The following is a 17,164-nucleotide window of genomic DNA, read 5'->3' as shown; positions in this document are numbered from 1 at the left end:
ACTTAAAACTATTAAACGCAATTTTTTTGCAAAATGTGTATTTTCACAAATATTGTTGCGTAAGGGTGGTTTCAGGATCCAAATGAAAGGCCAAAATCGCTTCACAGCATATTATTTTTATTTTTATATACACATACCAGGAAGGCCTAACAGGTAAATCCCAATGTGCCTACCTGGCCAATTACATAAAAAACGAAATACAGCTCATTAAGATTAATTTTTAACACTCTCAATGCTGAGCTAGAATCCGTGCTATGCTGATATTTTATAAAATAGCTGTCTCACAAATGTTTTGACAGTGTGGAGGTCTAGACATTTCTTGGAAGGCGCGTCTACCCGCATCTTGAATAAAGCACGCTATACAGTACCTATATTTATTCATTATTTTCGCTAGTATCATCTTCTTCATTATTATTAAAATGCAAAGCCCTCTGAATCAAAAAAAATCTATCACGAGACATATTTTTTTTTTGATTTTTAAATGCTTTTTATTATTACGAAATTATGTTCACAATACATCTTATATCTATTTTAATAGCTACTGATCTACTGATCATTTTCTATTTTACAATTTAATTTAATTTGGTTAGTAATCATAGTATTATATTATTCAAATGTTTATGTACAGCATAATAGGAAAAATAGCACAGAAACCTATTTACAATTATTATAAATGCTCATAATAAATTTAATACATAATATTAATTAAATACTTTCTAAAGTCGACGATTTAAAGCAGGTTGTGTTTAGGTAATGTGTGTTTATACCTGAAGGGTAAAGACATTTTGTTGTAATCACCGAGACTCTTCACAAGTGTGTTAGTATGGTTATTAGTGATTCTGTCATAGAATCTACTGATTAGTTTGTTAGTAATGTCTGTAACAGACGGAATATTATATATGGCATGCAGTTTTTTCAAGTTAGTATATGTATGTATATGGGTGTATTATAAATTATTTTTAGGGATTTATTTTGTATTACTTGGAGCTTGGAAGGGTTAGTATTTGAGGCGTTATTCCATAGAGGTGAAGCATAGATATAATTTTATTTTATTTTGAGTTAAGATTAAGAAGAACTATGGCGATTAAATATTGAGGATATACCCTGCATCGCCTTGCATTTCGCTCCCTCATGACCTGCATGCCCATCTCATTATTTGATCGAACGGTGAAACGTGAACGATTGTCACGAGGAGTGTGAGTGTGAGTGTGAGTGTGGGGTGGGAGTGTGTTGGCAGCAGTGGTTGTGGCCAATAGCGTGAATTCACTTGCCTTTGTGGAGTTGCATTGTGAGGTTAAGTCACTCCTCTCCGAGAGCCTCATCAACTCATCCAAGCTTAATCATGGTGAGCACATCTCCTCCTCTTCGTACTCGTCTCTTCGTAATCGTCCCATTCATCCATTCATCCATTCGTCCATTCGTCCATTCGTCCATTCATTCACGCTTCGTCAACGCCCACACTGCTCTACCTCGTGTCTTCTAGACGTTTCCATTGTGTATGACATATTGTGTACTCACTCACACTCTGCACATGTTTTCTAAACACTCTCAAACTACTTCATTATGCCCTGGAATTCACACCCCGATTTACACCCCGACTGTCTCAATACTGTATTCAATTATAATCACATTTAAAATTTAAAAGAAAAATTTAATTATTTTGTATGAAATAAAAATTTTATTTGATAAAAAGATTAGATTTACATTTATCAAATTTAACAAAAATATTTTTTATTTATGAAAGCAAACAAATAATGAATATAAGTGTATATACTGTATACTATTTGTGTTCGATAAATTAAAAATATATTTAACATATTCTGTTCAGAACGTTCTGATTTTCTTACTTTCAATTTATATTTTAATTTAATTTTATTCATTTTTAATCTATACCAAGAAGGCTTAACCCTTTGCCCGCGGCAACAAATATAGCGAACAAGCCCTGTGCGAGGCACCTTTTTCGCCAATTTGGTAATCGACTTTTCGACCTTAAATACAGATTTTAATATATACTCAAGTAACCAGATATGTTAATTAACACATAAAGTATTATTTTAAACAATACAATACATAATATATGTCGTAGTTTCGTCTTAATTGTCAAATAATCATTCTTCATACAATTGAGACGTATCGTCGCCATTGTTCAACAGACGTGACGTCACATAATCGAGGTTTCAGTACGGTTCCACAAAATACTAATTTTGACTGGTATATATTCATTTTAAACAAATTGAATAGATGGCATTCAACTCTCGGTAATATATTCAACCAATTTTGAACCTTAAAACAGTTGAAATAGGCGCATATAAGGCTCAAAATCCCATGCAAAATTCAGAAATTCTATCGAAGACAGCCGCGCTACAGACTTGTCGCCCAAAACTTCCATAGAAGACGGCCGCCGGCAAACAGTTAAGAGGGCTGTACACCCGAAACCTTAATTTTGTTGCCGTTCCTTTCTTCGATATATATATTGAGTGAATGCGACAGTTGCACTTCGACCAGATAATACGTATTTTAAATCGACGAAATCGAGGTTTCGTATTCTCCAATTTTCTCCTCCGAAACTGGACCAATGTTAAAAAAAAATTTCATCATCAGTATAAGAAAGATATTTGCTATGCAACTGTGCGCGTATTTTTTTTAAAATCGACCGTTAAATAAGCAAGCTGGACTCTTTTCGTGGGTGTAAAAAGGAGGCGATTTTATAGATGTTTGGTGGCTCCTAGCTCATATAAAAAATAAAAGCACAGATGCGTGCCAATGGTGGATATCCATAGCATAGTAAAAAATAATTTCTCTAGTGCCATAATCGAGGAAGGGAGAAGTGTAATACGTTTGTATAGACAAGGCGCTGGTGTTCAGCCCTCTTAACAGGTAACCCCAATGCGCCTTCCTGGTCAGAAATATTATATCACGTCTTCAATGTGACAGATCCTGCAATGTGCCGTCAACTTTTAACCGACATTACATTCACACCATACACTACTCATGTGCTTTGATTTGAATCCAATATCCGTTTGTCGACCGTACCGATATGTCCGTTTCCAATACGATATCGTCTATCTTCCAATCACTGAATACGGTGTATCGTCTTACGATGTGGCTCAACATGCACTTGATGGTGACGAATGCAACGGTTTGCCGATGCATCCTCGGAATCCCGCGCTGAATGGAACATACGAGTATGGATTACGCTTTGATTTCTCTTTGGGAGTAAATCTTAACGGGTTGAATTTTTCCGGCTCGGACCAGATGCTTTCGTCTCGGTGCATTGAGTATATGTTTATCATTAGGTTCATGTCTTTCTTCAATGTGACGGATCCTGCAATGTAGTAAGTGCCGTCAACTTTTGATCGACATTAGAGAGAGTGGTGGTTTGTCATTTACATATATACCGATGTCCACGTCTTTGATGACCTTTCTGATTATTAACGGGGCTATTGGTAATAGTGGCAGCGTTTCTTCGATCACCATTTGGAGATATTTCATGTCCTTGAGGTGGTGCGTTTCGATCTGAAAGTTCGGGCTCCCGTTCGAACCCAAAATTTGCACTTGTTCTTGCCAGACTTTTAGCTGCACGTCTTCGTGCATGCCCAGCATGAGAAGTACGAAGCTGGTGATCGACATCGTCGTATCTTCTGACTGAAAACAACATTCTGGACAGAATATGTTTTACATATTCTGTCCGGAACGTCTATATGTTTCACATATTCTGTCGGTGATTGCTAGTCAAATGTGAACCGGTCACAGGACAACCGGTTGCTCTAGATCAGTCACACGTGATCACCCGTCACACTAAAACTGGTCACACCCTAAAATCGGTCAACCAGTTTTCTCGTGACCGATTTTGGGGTGTGAACAGTTTAAGTATGACGGGTGATCACATGTGACCGATCTAGAGCAACCGGTTGTCCTGTGACCGGTTCACATTTGACTAGTAATCACCGAACCGCTGAAAACTCGAGGTTTTGCGAGAAAATGGGTAAGTTTGTCAATTTGTTGGAACCGTTTCAATGAAAATCAGACAAGTTGGCAAACTCTGATAGGAAATGATCGACCTGGAGTCACAAATCCAAGGTCTGACCAGCAGAAACCAGTGGGATTTGAACTCGTGACCACTCTGTTCAAAGCATTGTATGCTAACCACTAGACTATTCTGCTGGTTATATATAGAAATCATTAAAAATAAAATTACTGTGAGTCATAAGTAGGACCAGAGTGCTAATATTTAAAATCTTAAAAGCCAGACTGGTATTTCTTTAATTATTATTTTTGTTTAGTAATTTGTCTTTAATATTATTAAAATAAAAATGATTTTTTTTTAATTAAACTTTTTGACAATGGTTATATTTTATATTATTCTTCAATGGCCCTGCATATTCTCTGTATATGTACCTATCAAATTCTCTGTATGTCATACTTACATATATTAATGATCCTAGATCAGACTTTTCCAAACTGTTCCATAGAACACCGATAGTGTGCAAGTGTTCCCCAAAGAAATATCAGTATGTTACAATATTCAATACAAAAGACAAAATTACAAAATCTTTTGACAAAAAGTTTCAATTTAAATCTCAAATTAGAAAAAAATATTATTTCTGATATTCTTATCTTAAAAAAATATATATATATATATATATATATATATATATATATATATATATATATATATATATATATATATATATATATATATATATATATATATATATATATATATATATATATATATATATATATATATATATATATATATATATATATATATATATATATATATATATATATATATATATATATATATATATATATATATATATATACTAACTACTAATGATATTTTATTTTAATTAATCTAATATTATTTTTATACAATATTATTTTATTTAAAAAAAAATCAGTACTATTGATTTGACAGGTAGCTCCAAAGCCTCACTGTGGTTATAATACATAATGTAATATACATACATACATACATAAAATATCATTGGAAAAGTTTTGATTTTTAAATTAGATATGTCATTTATCATAAGACAAGTCATGGAAATGAATAAAAAGAGTGAAGAGTAAGCTAAGAAAAATCAGTGTATTATATGTAACGTTAAAAAGTTTTGAATTAAAGATGTTCATGTTTTGTGTTAAAAAAAATCAGTACATACTTTCTGTAGCTGAACTTTTTTGTCTGATTGTTGAAATCGTTGCTTTCAGGTTTCGTTAAATCCAGTTCAAGTGTTGAAGAATGAAGCGGAAGAAGAGAAAGGCGAAATTGCTCGCATGTCGAGTTTCATCGGAGCCATAGCTATCGGTGATCTCGTCAAGAGCACATTGGGACCAAAAGGAATGGACAAAATTCTCGTATCGTACGGCAGAAATGCAGGCACAGTAAGTTTAATTTTTAAGGATTATACAGCCGATTCATTTCCTTATAATTTTACATTGAAATACTATAATTTAATTTCTATTTCAGGTCGAAGTGACAAATGACGGAGCGACAATTTTAAAGTCCATAGGAGTTGATAATCCAGCTGCGAAGATTCTCGTCGATATGTCAAAGACTCAAGACGATGAGTTTGGAGACGGCACAACTTCCGTTACAGTCTTAGGTACTATATATAATTGATTTTTTATGTATGTATTTTAAGTATTCGTTTTTTTTAATGTATTGATTTATTTCAGCTGCTGAACTTTTACGTGAGGCTGAAAAGCTCATTGAACAAAAAATTCATCCGCAGACTATCATCACAGGGTGGAGGCTGGCCGCACAAACTGCTCGTACTGCTTTAGAAAAGTCAGCAAAAAATCATGCGGTTGACTCGGTTGAATTCAGAAAAGATCTGATGAATATAGCTCGTACTACACTTAGTTCAAAGATTCTTTCTCAACACAAAGAGTGCGATTTTTATTTTTTTTTATTTTCAACGTACATAAAAGTATTGCAAATTATCTAATGGATTGTGTTTTTGTTTAGATATTTCTCGAATTTGGCAGTCGATGCCGTTTTAAGATTAAAAGGCACCGGAAATCTTCAATCCATTCAGGTTATCAAAATCAAGGGAGGTCTGTTGGAGGAATCGTTCTTGGATGAAGGATTTTTGCTCGAAAAGAAGGTAAATTTGGGTCACATAGTTTTTTGAAGTGGGTTTTTTCATACAAGCTTTTTAATGCGTTTTATAATCTTATAAAACAGCGACTTTGAACCTTTTTTTGACTCGCGTCACCTTCAGCAGCCCATTTCCAAATGTTTTACCCATCCTTGGGTATTCCCAAGTTGGGAAACTTTTGTGTATTTAAGATTAAAACATTTTCAAAATCTTAAAATTTGACAGCGAATCAGATATATAATGAAAAATTATGCTTACAATCTTTCTAACCCTTTGAGTGCTGACGTCTTTTCTGTTGAAAGCTCGCAACATTTCCAACTAGAATTTAGAAATCCAATAGAAATCAGGTATAAAAATTGTAGCTTATCCGAACAAACCCTAGATAACTACTGCCGAGGATTTCGAGTTTTGTAAAGGTGTGTTTAGCCTCTCTAATATATCTTGCAACAATATAAAATAAACAAAAGTCTATTAATGAATGTATTATACCAAAACTAGTTCCATCTTCTTCATTGTTGTTAAAATGTAATGCTCATAATCTAAATGCCAAGCCACAATCTAAAATATTCAGGGATTTCCATCGAATGGTTAATAAATTCAGAAATTTCGATGTAAACCAGTCTTTATAAACATTGAAACGGATTACTCGACCCATGTTCAATGCATTTTTACTTTATCTTGTATGTACTTGGGAAGTATTCTTGTTTATTTTTTACACACTCAAAATACAACGTCTAGGACTTGTTGGCAAAACGCGTTGGTCGGCATTCAAAGGGTTAAGCAAATTTTGTATGCACACAATGGATTGAAAAAACATGACAATTTTTTTTAGGTCGGCCTTCATCAACCACAGAGAGTAGAAAACGCTAATATTTTAATCGCAAACACACCCATGGACACGGACAAGATCAAAGTATTCGGTTCCACAATCAAAGTCGACTCCATGGCTAAGATTGCCGAACTCGAAATCGCCGAAAAGGAAAAGATGAAGGAAAAAGTAAACAAAATCCTGGCTCACAAATGCAACCTGTTCATCAATAGGTACTTTTTATATATATATTTTTTATTACATTCAACAAAATCAGAGACATATCAAATCTCATCGGTGATGTATCAAATTTTTAACCTGCAGGCAATTGATCTACAACTATCCCGAGCAGCTCTTCGCCGACGCTGGTGTGATGGCCATCGAACACGCCGACTTTCAAGGTATCGAGCGTCTCGCCCTGGTCACCGGCGGCGAGATCGTATCCACATTCGACTCACCTGGAAAAGTCAAGTTGGGTCATTGCGAGGTCGTCGAACAGGTATATATAATACATTCACACCATACACTACTCACGTGCTTTGATTTGAATCCGGTATCCGTTTGTCGACCGTACCGATATGTCCGATTCCAATACGATATTGTCCATCTTCCAATCACTGAATATGGTGTATCGTCTTACGATGTGGCTCAAGATGCACTGACGAATGCAAACGGTTTGCAAAGGTGACGAATGCAAACGGTTTGCCGATGCATCCTCGGAATCCCGCACTGAATGGAATATACGAGTATGGATTACGCTTCGATTTCTCTTCGGGAGTAAATCTCAACGGGTTGAATTTATTCGGCTCGGACCAGATGCTTTCGTCTCGGTGCATTGAGTATATGTTTATCATTAGGTTCACGTCTTTCTTCAATGTGACGGGTCCTGCAATGTACATAGTAAGTGCCGTCAACTTTTGATCGACATTAGAGAGAGTGGTGGTTTGTCATTTATATACCGATGTCCACGTCTTTGATGACCTTCCTGATTATTAACGGGGCTACTGGGAATAGTCGGAGCGTTTCTTCGATCACCATTTGGAGATATTTCATGTCTTTGAGGTGGTGCGTTTCGATCTGAACGTTCCGACTCCCATTTGAACCCAAAACTTGCACCTGTTCTTGCCAGACTTTTCGCTGCACGTCTTCGTGCATGCCCAGCATGAGAAGTACGAAGCTGGTGACCGTCATCGTCGTGTCTTCCGACTGAAAACAACATTTTTCATTAAAAAAAACTTAAAACATGTTTTATTATTTAACCATTTGCCCGCGGCAATAAATATAGCGAACAAGCCCTGTTCGCGGCACCTTTTTCGCGAATTTGGCAATCGAGCTTTCGACCTTAAATACAGATTTTAATATTTACTCAAGTAACCAGATATGTTAATTAACACAAAGTTTTATTTTAAACAATAAAATACATAATATATCTCGTAGTTTTGGCTTAATTGTCAAATAATCATTCTTCATACAATTGAGACGTACCGTCGCCATTGTTCAACAGACGTGACGTCACATAAACGAGGTTTCAGTATGGTTCCACAAAAAACTAATTTTGACTGGTATATATTCATTTTAAGCAAATTGAATAGATGGAATTCAACTCTCAGTAATATATTCAACCAATTTTGAACCTTAAAACAGTTGAAATAGGCGCATATAAGGCTCAAAATCCCGTGCAAAGTTCAGAAATTCTATGGAAGACAGCCGCACTACAGACTTGTTGCGCAAAGCTTCCACAGAAGACGGCTGCGGGCAAACGGTTAAAAAATAAACTTCTGCATAGCAAAATCAGAATATTCAAGTTGCATTAAAATGTGCATATTTTTTTGTTAATAACACTAGTGTTGTGTCTGTTAAAATTTCAACGGGTGGTTTCAGAAACAAATTGATAAATGATTTAAAATAAAGTTGCAAAACAGAAATCGTGAATCGGGAGTCGGAACTTGACAGAGATCGGGAATCTGGACTGAAATAAAAATCGGGAATTGGAATTGAAACAGGGATCGGGAATCGGAACTGAAACAGGAATTGGGAATTAGAACTAAAACAGGGATCTGAATCGGAATCGGAACTATACAATACATAAGGCCTCTCTCCCTTCCAAGGAAAAATGTTTTACTGCCTTTGAGATGCCTAAAAGCTATGCCTATTATTATGAACTTTACGTACAGCTGTGAATAGGGTAATTAATTCTTCTTTGATTTCTTCGCGGGAAAATATATTTTCGCCGTTTTCCTCTTTTATTTCCAACAATCTGTCTAATGATACCTCGTCTGGATTCGATTCTAAGATTAAAAAAAAAAAAAAAATTTTATATCGTTCTTATTAATTCATTATATTTTATTTCGTCTTTATTACTCTTTGATATTTGAATGGCTTTTGTTCTTTCGTCGATGACATTGTTCAAAAATTTATTAAAATTTTCCATGCCTTCTTTTTGAATTTTGTAATGCTTGCTGAATCGAAACGCTACATAAGGATGTATCCATATTTTGTACATTCTCTCCGATATTGATTTGTACAATCTGCAATGACAAATTAATAATAACATGCAATATATTTTCTAACTAAAATTTGCTTCATATAGTATACCCGCTTATGATTTTTATTAGATGCTCATTTTGTGCATTGTTACTTTCCATTTTCACACCTAGGATTGTTTCTATAAAAAACAACATTATATAAAACAATCACAAAAATAAACATTGATATGTATGTATATAAACAATTCTAATGTTGAATAGTTATTGCAAGCCTGATGGCATTTCATTACATAATGAAATAGTAGAAGTAGTAAATAATTAATTATATTCAGGTCAAATAATGATGTCCGGTAGTAAAGGAGAAGACATAAAGAGATGTATGAAATTAGGATGGAGTGCATTTTAAATGTTGTTTTTAAATCAAAAATGCCACTCTGCCTACAGAAAAAAATCTTCGATTAATGCGTTTTGTCAGTGATGACGTATGGATGTGAAACTTGGACATTGAACACCAAGATGCTGCACAAAGCTCAATGCACTCGAAGAAGTGTGGATCGTTGTATCCTCGGCATAACGAGGAAAGACAAGAAGCGGAATACATAAGTGAGAAGTATGACGAGGGTAGTGGACATAGTAGATAGAGTAAAGAGATTGAAATGGCAATGGGCGGGCCACATGGCTAGAAGAATGGATGAAAGGTGGACAAAAGAAGTGCTAGAATGCTACCCGAGAGAATGCAAAAGGGTAAAAGGAAGACTGCTGGGAAGATGGGTAGGGTAGACGAAATTAGGAAAATGTATGGGGTGAGATGGATGAGAGTTGCGCAAAACAGATGAGTGGAAGCGAGTTGGAGAGGCCTTCGTCCAGCAGTGGATGGTGAGTGGCTGTAGATAATGATGATGATGATGATAATGATACACAATTAACATTCACAATACCGCACACTACAGCCATCGTAGTCTTCTCGACTTCTCCAACCACGTCGAAGTATCCTCCGTCTACATATTTTCCTAGATTCACCGCACATTCTCTGCCCTTCGAGTCAAATATGTCGATGTACTTTTCCAATACTTGATCTCTCAAAGGCAATGACATTATCTTTCTGTGCGTTTTATGCTTGAGGCCTAAAATATGTAATCGCTCGTTAGTCACGGTTTGCTGACGGAACTTGGATGTTGATTGACGGTTTACCTTCAGATTGAATCAATCCGAATCCGATGCAGTCTGAAATCATTTTATACACGTCTCCTTTGATCGTCGTCTGAGTGCTTAAAATTACCTGCATATAAGATTTATCATTACTGAGTACAGTTTATATGTTTCGTAGCTTAGGTTGTATTCTGTATATGACTGATCGTTCGAAAGGTGAAGGTATATATCAGGTAGTTATAAGGGCGAAAACACACAGCGATGAACGTGGTACATGGTTTTTTTTCTAGATAGTTTTAAACATGCGAAGAAAATGTAGAATGCCTTACACATATTCATGGAACGCCCAGCACACACCGTCCCAAAATCACCCCCTGGGGTGTTTTTGGTAAAATTGTATCCTTGTATTTATCCTTGTTTGTCAGTGATCGATAATGGTGTATCTCATATTTGAAGAAATATAAGAGACCCCCCCCCACAGGGGGGAACCAAGCACACGATGTGCTGTTTTTCCCTGTGTGATTTCGCCCTAAGACGAAAAAAAATAGAGAAAAGAAGAAAGTATAGTGGAACTTATGAATGAGAAGCATGAAATGAATAAACAATATGATTGTAAAGACGACGGGGAATGTGTACGATCTGATTCCAGACGAATAGATGGTAGATAGATTAAAATGTTTATTTTATTTATTTATTTATACTTTGGGAAAGGCGGCATAGCCGATGGACCCAATATGTATATTTTCCCACGATGCCATTATTGGGTTGCTCCTGAGTGACATCTATATTCTATAAATACATTTTATAGAATATAAATTTTGAAATCATATTCAAATAGTGGTGACATGGTGGGTGGGATGGTTTTTCGCCATTTTGGTGAGGAGCTGTGTTAGAAATGAAATCAGATAACTCTGATAGGAAACGATCGTCTTGCAGTCCCAAATATCCGTCTGATCAGCAGCACTGCAGAAATACTTTTAAATATCCAGCAGCATAGCTCGGTCGTTCAAGCTTTTGTAGTGCTGCTGGTCAGACTTGGATATTTGTGACTCCAGGTTTCCTATTAGAGTTTGCCAATTTTTCTGATTTCATTGTTGAAACGGTTCCCGATTAAATTGGTTAAAAATGTCACCACTATTTGAGTATGTTTAATGTACAATTCATAGATGTCTCGTTAATTTGCGAGTTTTCAGTGTCTCGTAATTCAACGACTTGTATAATAAAAATGTTGCGTTGTTTGTAATTGGCTAGGAAGGCGCATTGAGGTTTACCTGTAAGGCCTTCCTGGTATATATGTAAATAAAAAATAAATCAAGGTCAACCCAGGTTTTGAACCCGGGAACGGTTCAAGTTTGTTTCGGAGCCGTTTTAGCAATGAAATCAGATAAATTGTCAAACTACGATAGAAACGATCGACTTCACAAATATCCAAATCTGACCAGTAGCACTACAGATGGTACTCTGACTAAATTCTTTTCAATTGAAGTTAATCGGCGGGATTAAACCTGGCACTTTGGTGGTTAGCATTAACGCAACCACCAAGCTATTTTATGCTGGTTAAAGATCATGTAAAGATTATCTTAGGAAAATGTGCGAAACATTCTAATAACTAAATAGTATTAAATGTAGTACACAGAAGTTTAGAAAGGTATAACGGTAATGTAATGTATGTAGTAAGTGATGAAACAATTGTAAGATACATATTTACATGGAACAGATTGCGTAGTGAAAGTGTTTGAATAATATATAATATAAGATGAAGTAGAACGTATGATTTGTGCAAACTTCTGGAACATGAGAAGTGAGAGCTGAACAAGTTAATATTCAGATTTACCTGGACATGTTCCGGTTTGTCTATCGACACGTAGAGTTGTGGTCCGAGCCAATATCTAGTCGGCGATTCGTAAAGCACATCCACACTGACGAACTTCCTTAAGAGTTCTACCAACAAATAATCCCAATAATCCACCGACAATTCCGAAAAATGTGGAAAGCTTAAATACCTTTCTGCGGCACTGCAAATATGAGGGCATTTCCGATCAAAGGCACCGTCTCCGGACCGTGCAGCTTTGCGGCAAGCTCGTACATATCTCTCCTGCTCCTTTTATACAAAACATAAATGGCAACGGCCGTAGCGAGTATTATCGCAAGAGTCATCATCATCTTTGCCCGCAATATATACAACCGAAGAGCTTTTCACGTATGTATATCTTTACTATGCGGCGTCTAATGTGTGACTACTACTGATGCAATTACTATGGTTTAACTGGATGCGTGGGCAAACTAGTGGTTTCAATGGTTTAATCATTTAATAGGTGCAATAAATTTGAATTGCTTTTAATTGCACTGCTTTTCTCTATAATGTTTGATTGACATTGTCTCAGTGCGCGCATTTCATAGTATGATGAGTGAACGAGGAAAAATAATGTAATTATACAATATGTAAAGAAAAACATGTACTCTTAAGTGTAGTTTGAAAGTGTTTTGCTCGTTCAGTTTGTTGCAGGAAGATAAAATCTATCGATTGAAAACATCTTCCGGTTAAATGCCATTGAAAGACTGTGTACCATGTACATATATGGGCTGTGTTTTTTCGCATGCTTTAAAGTATCTTAAAAAAACCCCTCAACTTTTTCAGTTCCAGGTCCGGATTCCTTTTTCAGTTCTGGTTCCCGATTCCTTTTTCAGTTTCGGTTCCCGATTCCTTTTTTAGTTCAGGTTCCGGATTCCTTTTTCAAGTCCGGATCTGGATTCCTGTTTCAGTTCCGATTCTCGATTTCCGATTTCTGTTTCAGTTCCGATTCCAATTAATTATTACTATTCGTATTGTAACTTTATTTTAAATCATGTATCAATTTGTTTCCGAAACCACCGGTTGAAATTGAAACGGGCACATCACTAGTATGTATATAATAATAATATATATAAAAACGGACGCGATGTATGTGGGTATGTGCCAGACCATGGACACACAGCCAATCAGAGTCAAGTGGTCGAGGAGACGCGGGGAAGTGGGGGGTGGAGCGTCATGTGACGTCAGGCCGAGCGACGACAGGCATCAGCGATGGTTGACACACACACACACACATTCAGATTTATTCATCATTTCGATCGGGTTGGATTGGTGAGCGTGTAATGCGCGCACTTTATTATTACGGTTAATATTACGTGCGCGCGCGCCTTTAAATTCATGTTATGAAAAATAAATGCTAAGAAGATCTTAAAATAAAACTAAATATAACAGGTTTTGACTTTTTTTTAAGCAAATTGTAATTCGATCAATTGATTTTCAAGCATGTTTAAGTATTTTTTTAACTGTTGGACTTGAAATGTGATTTGTCAATCCATAGACTTACTAATTCAGTAAACGAGTTTAGTTGTATTTAATTGGGTTCTATGATAAAAATTGATTATACATATAAATTGCGGTGAGTATACATATGTACATATATGTATGTAAGTTGATGTAATACAGAGAATGGCGATGTAAATGTAAGTGTTGATTTGTCAGCAACCAATTATGACAAATTAGATCTGCAATCGTTGCAGAAATTGCTGGTTAATTACCCATTATGTTCTTTAAATGATTCAATATTGTATCATATAATATTAATTTGCTTTTTCTTTTTTCTTTTTAATTATCTAACTATTAATATTGCGTTTACTATTATAAATTATTAATATTGGGTTTCAAGAAGTGTATAGATAATATTGGTTACTTATATACGTACATTGTATTGAAATATCTCTGAACATAACACTGAGCAACTACAACAAAAAAACAAAAATTACCGGAGCGGAGACTTATCAATCTTTACTCTCGCTCTCGTTTATGAAATATGAGCGTTTGCAAAAATGCGTAATTTTTACAGATTTTCGGAATTTGCTCATTTGTCTTTAATTCAAAATATAGTATTGCTGTGCCAACAGTGAGTATTGGAATCAATAGTCATACGTTTTTTCTATTGATTGTGATTTTTTTGGTTTTTTAATATACGTACAATTAATTTTTTCAAAATATATTTTTTTCTCGAGTTAACCTGCATTTATTGTGCTAGTTTTATATTTCGACGAGTGCACTTAAACAGATACAATACAGTCAATATATGTACATAAGCATTTTATACAATGCGAATTCATACAAACATCATTCATAGTGACATCTATGGAGAAATTTTTGCAGCATTTTATAATCAAATTGGCGAACCTCGAGACGCTGAATAATTTGAGATTAGCAAGAGAGATAGGAAAGGAGACGCCAATTTTTTACAGGAACTGTTTCAAGAAAAATTGACAAAATTTCCGATAAGAAACGATCGACCTGGAGTCACAAACCAAGATCTGGCCAGCAATGGGACTCGAACCCATGACCACTCTGCTCGAAAGCATAATATGCTAACCACTAGTCCACGCCGCTGGTTAACTGGTTAACATATCTCATAAACGAGAGCAAACCAACAAAAATCATTGTCATATTCGAATTCAGTGTGTCAAAATTAGTAAAGATAGAATAGTTTTGGCTCTGGTGAGTAAAAAACGAGATTTTTCGTTTCTCAATATAATTATTGATCCGTCATCGAATACTATTAAGACTGCTGTAGATTTATCCACCTGATTTATCGATCGTAGTTAATAATATAGGTTTTTCATTCCAAATTGAGCCTTTTTCATTTCAAATTGATCCCTTTTCAATGTCAATTTGAAATGAAAAAGGGTCAATTTGGAATGAAAAACCTATATATGTATAGCTTAATAAACCAAAATAAAATGTAAAAAACTAATTAACATATAATTCTGAATCTTTAAAATACCTGCTACCTACTACTTACAAATTTGTTATTATGAGTTTACGAGCTATAAATCGTCTTTATAAATTGACAACTGATTGTAATAATAAATCACTTTCATAAAAAATTATCTAAATTTATCATATGGTTTTTAATAAAAAGAAGGCTATTGCATTAAATGAGTCCTACGAGCGTTAAAATTTCCATCTAATTGCAAATACAAATAGCTTCGTCTAAATATTGTTGCGTAGGGGTGGGTGGAGGATCCAAGTAAAAGGCCAAAGTCGTTTCACAGCATTTATTGGTGATTGAGGAGATACACGCACTGGCAGTGCTCCGTCCAGAATGTCTTGATATCGCCTAAGTACCGCCTTATAACGAATCGATCGCTCAGGGCATCTTCGACGTCCGGTTACTTCCCTATTGTTTAGGCATCTACCCGGATATGTATTCCCACGACACTCAGTCCTACGCTATCGGTCACTTCTGAGAAGGGACCAATAGCGGCCAATTCGGTGGCCATTGTTTAGCCTACTTGCACTTAGAGTCTAGAGATAATCCTTGAAACCAATTATAACGGTCACACAGTCTCTGGGATGCTACTCCGCCTAATCCGATTGCACTTACTCGGCGGTGTACGTAACAATATCATTCTAATAGATCATTTTCGAAGCAGATTGCATTAGTGATTAATAACAGGTTTGTTAATCAACTCATCGCGTATTATTATTCACCCCTCCACACACCTATTTGTTTATTTTAATTAAAATAAACAGAATTTTAGATGATAAAAATTTTGAGATTAATTATATGCATTTTTAATCATAGGTGATGATCGGAGAAGAGACCCTGATCCGATTCGGGGGAGTTTCTTTGGGTCAAGCTTGCACCGTCGTTGTTCGCGGAGCCACTCAACAGATCATCGACGAAGCCGAACGGTCTTTACACGACGCTCTCTGCGTGCTCGCAGCCACCGTTCGCAACGCTGATGTCGTCTACGGAGGAGGTATCCTCAAACCATCCGATCACTCGTTTTATTTAATTTACGTTAGTATGTTATTTAACTTGAGACATATTTTCGATTCAGGTTGCAGTGAAATGTTGATGGCGGCTGCCGTGGATACCATGGCTTCTACGACGCCTGGAAAGGAGTCCGTAGCAGCTGAAGCTTTCGCCAGAGCTCTGCGTCAATTGCCGACGGCTATCGCCGACAATGCTGGTTACGATTCCTCACTGCTTATTTCACAGTTAAGAGCCGAGCACGCTCTCGGTAAAAATACTGCCGGATTAGGTACGTTGTATTATTTGAAACCTATTTCTGGGCTTAACATTACAGTGAAATTCGTATTATAATATGTGGTAATTCTTGTGCTTTCAGACATGGAGGGTGGAAAAATTGGATGCATGGAATCTCTCGGTATTATGGAGTCGTTTGCCGTCAAGTGTCAAGTGTTGTTATCGGCTGCCGAAGCTGCTGAAATGATTCTGCGCGTGGACAACATCATCAAAGCTGCTCCTAGGAAGCGCGTTCCAGACAGGAGACCGTGTTAAATAAATATTAGCATTTATTATAACAGCAGTATTTAAGGCCACACTTCTCATTTAATAATTTTCACATTCGCAATAATTTAATAATGCATTTAATAATCGGCACTTACTACTTTTTAATTTTTGTATACGTATAGACTGCGTACACGTTTCCGCTAAACCGTTAATGTAATGCTTTATTTTTCCAGTGTATACTTTTTATATATGATTAAAATATAAAATGATTAACACACATATTGTTTTATTTAAAATGATTTCCAAAAAGCCTTTGGTAAGCTG

General features: G+C 35.7%; 4 protein-coding genes and 1 pseudogene across 4 annotated transcripts in view; 1 reads left to right on the top strand and 4 right to left on the bottom strand.

Annotated features, from left to right (window-relative positions):
* Positions 1-17,164, bottom strand: part of LOC143919058 (uncharacterized) — a 67,253-nt gene that overhangs the window by 21,159 nt on the left and 28,930 nt on the right. The gene's annotated exons all lie outside the window — the stretch shown is intronic.
* Positions 1,109-17,120, top strand: CCT2 (chaperonin containing TCP1 subunit 2). The gene is made up of 10 exons (XM_077441274.1): positions 1,109-1,345; positions 5,215-5,388; positions 5,474-5,609; positions 5,683-5,896; positions 5,975-6,113; positions 6,940-7,148; positions 7,240-7,414; positions 16,166-16,343; positions 16,425-16,628; positions 16,716-17,120. Exons 1-10 carry the CDS (start codon positions 1,343-1,345, stop codon positions 16,886-16,888), a joined length of 1,605 nt encoding a protein of 534 aa, XP_077297400.1. The 5' UTR covers positions 1,109-1,342; the 3' UTR covers positions 16,889-17,120.
* LOC143919195 (cytochrome P450 4V2-like) lies at positions 2,910-4,958 on the bottom strand (annotated as a pseudogene).
* LOC143919194 (cytochrome P450 4V2-like) lies at positions 7,530-11,080 on the bottom strand. Its single transcript, XM_077441409.1, has 4 exons — positions 9,277-11,080; positions 9,088-9,203; positions 7,875-8,121; positions 7,530-7,801 (listed from the first exon to the last, which is right to left on the bottom strand). The coding sequence occupies exons 1-4, from the start codon at positions 9,467-9,469 to the stop codon at positions 7,530-7,532; spliced, it is 828 nt and encodes a 275-aa protein (XP_077297535.1). The 5' UTR covers positions 9,470-11,080.
* On the bottom strand, positions 9,498-12,713 carry LOC143918836 (cytochrome P450 4C1-like). The gene is made up of 5 exons (XM_077440910.1): positions 12,554-12,713; positions 12,385-12,491; positions 10,593-10,680; positions 10,340-10,525; positions 9,498-9,580 (listed from the first exon to the last, which is right to left on the bottom strand). Exons 1-5 carry the CDS (start codon positions 12,711-12,713, stop codon positions 9,498-9,500), a joined length of 624 nt encoding a protein of 207 aa, XP_077297036.1.

Source organism: Arctopsyche grandis, chromosome 11 (assembly GCF_051622035.1).
Source record: "Arctopsyche grandis isolate Sample6627 chromosome 11, ASM5162203v2, whole genome shotgun sequence".
Taxonomy (NCBI): Eukaryota; Metazoa; Arthropoda; class Insecta; order Trichoptera; family Hydropsychidae; genus Arctopsyche; species Arctopsyche grandis.
Note: the sequence above shows the minus strand (reverse complement) of the source record. Positions and strands in the feature narration are given on the sequence as shown.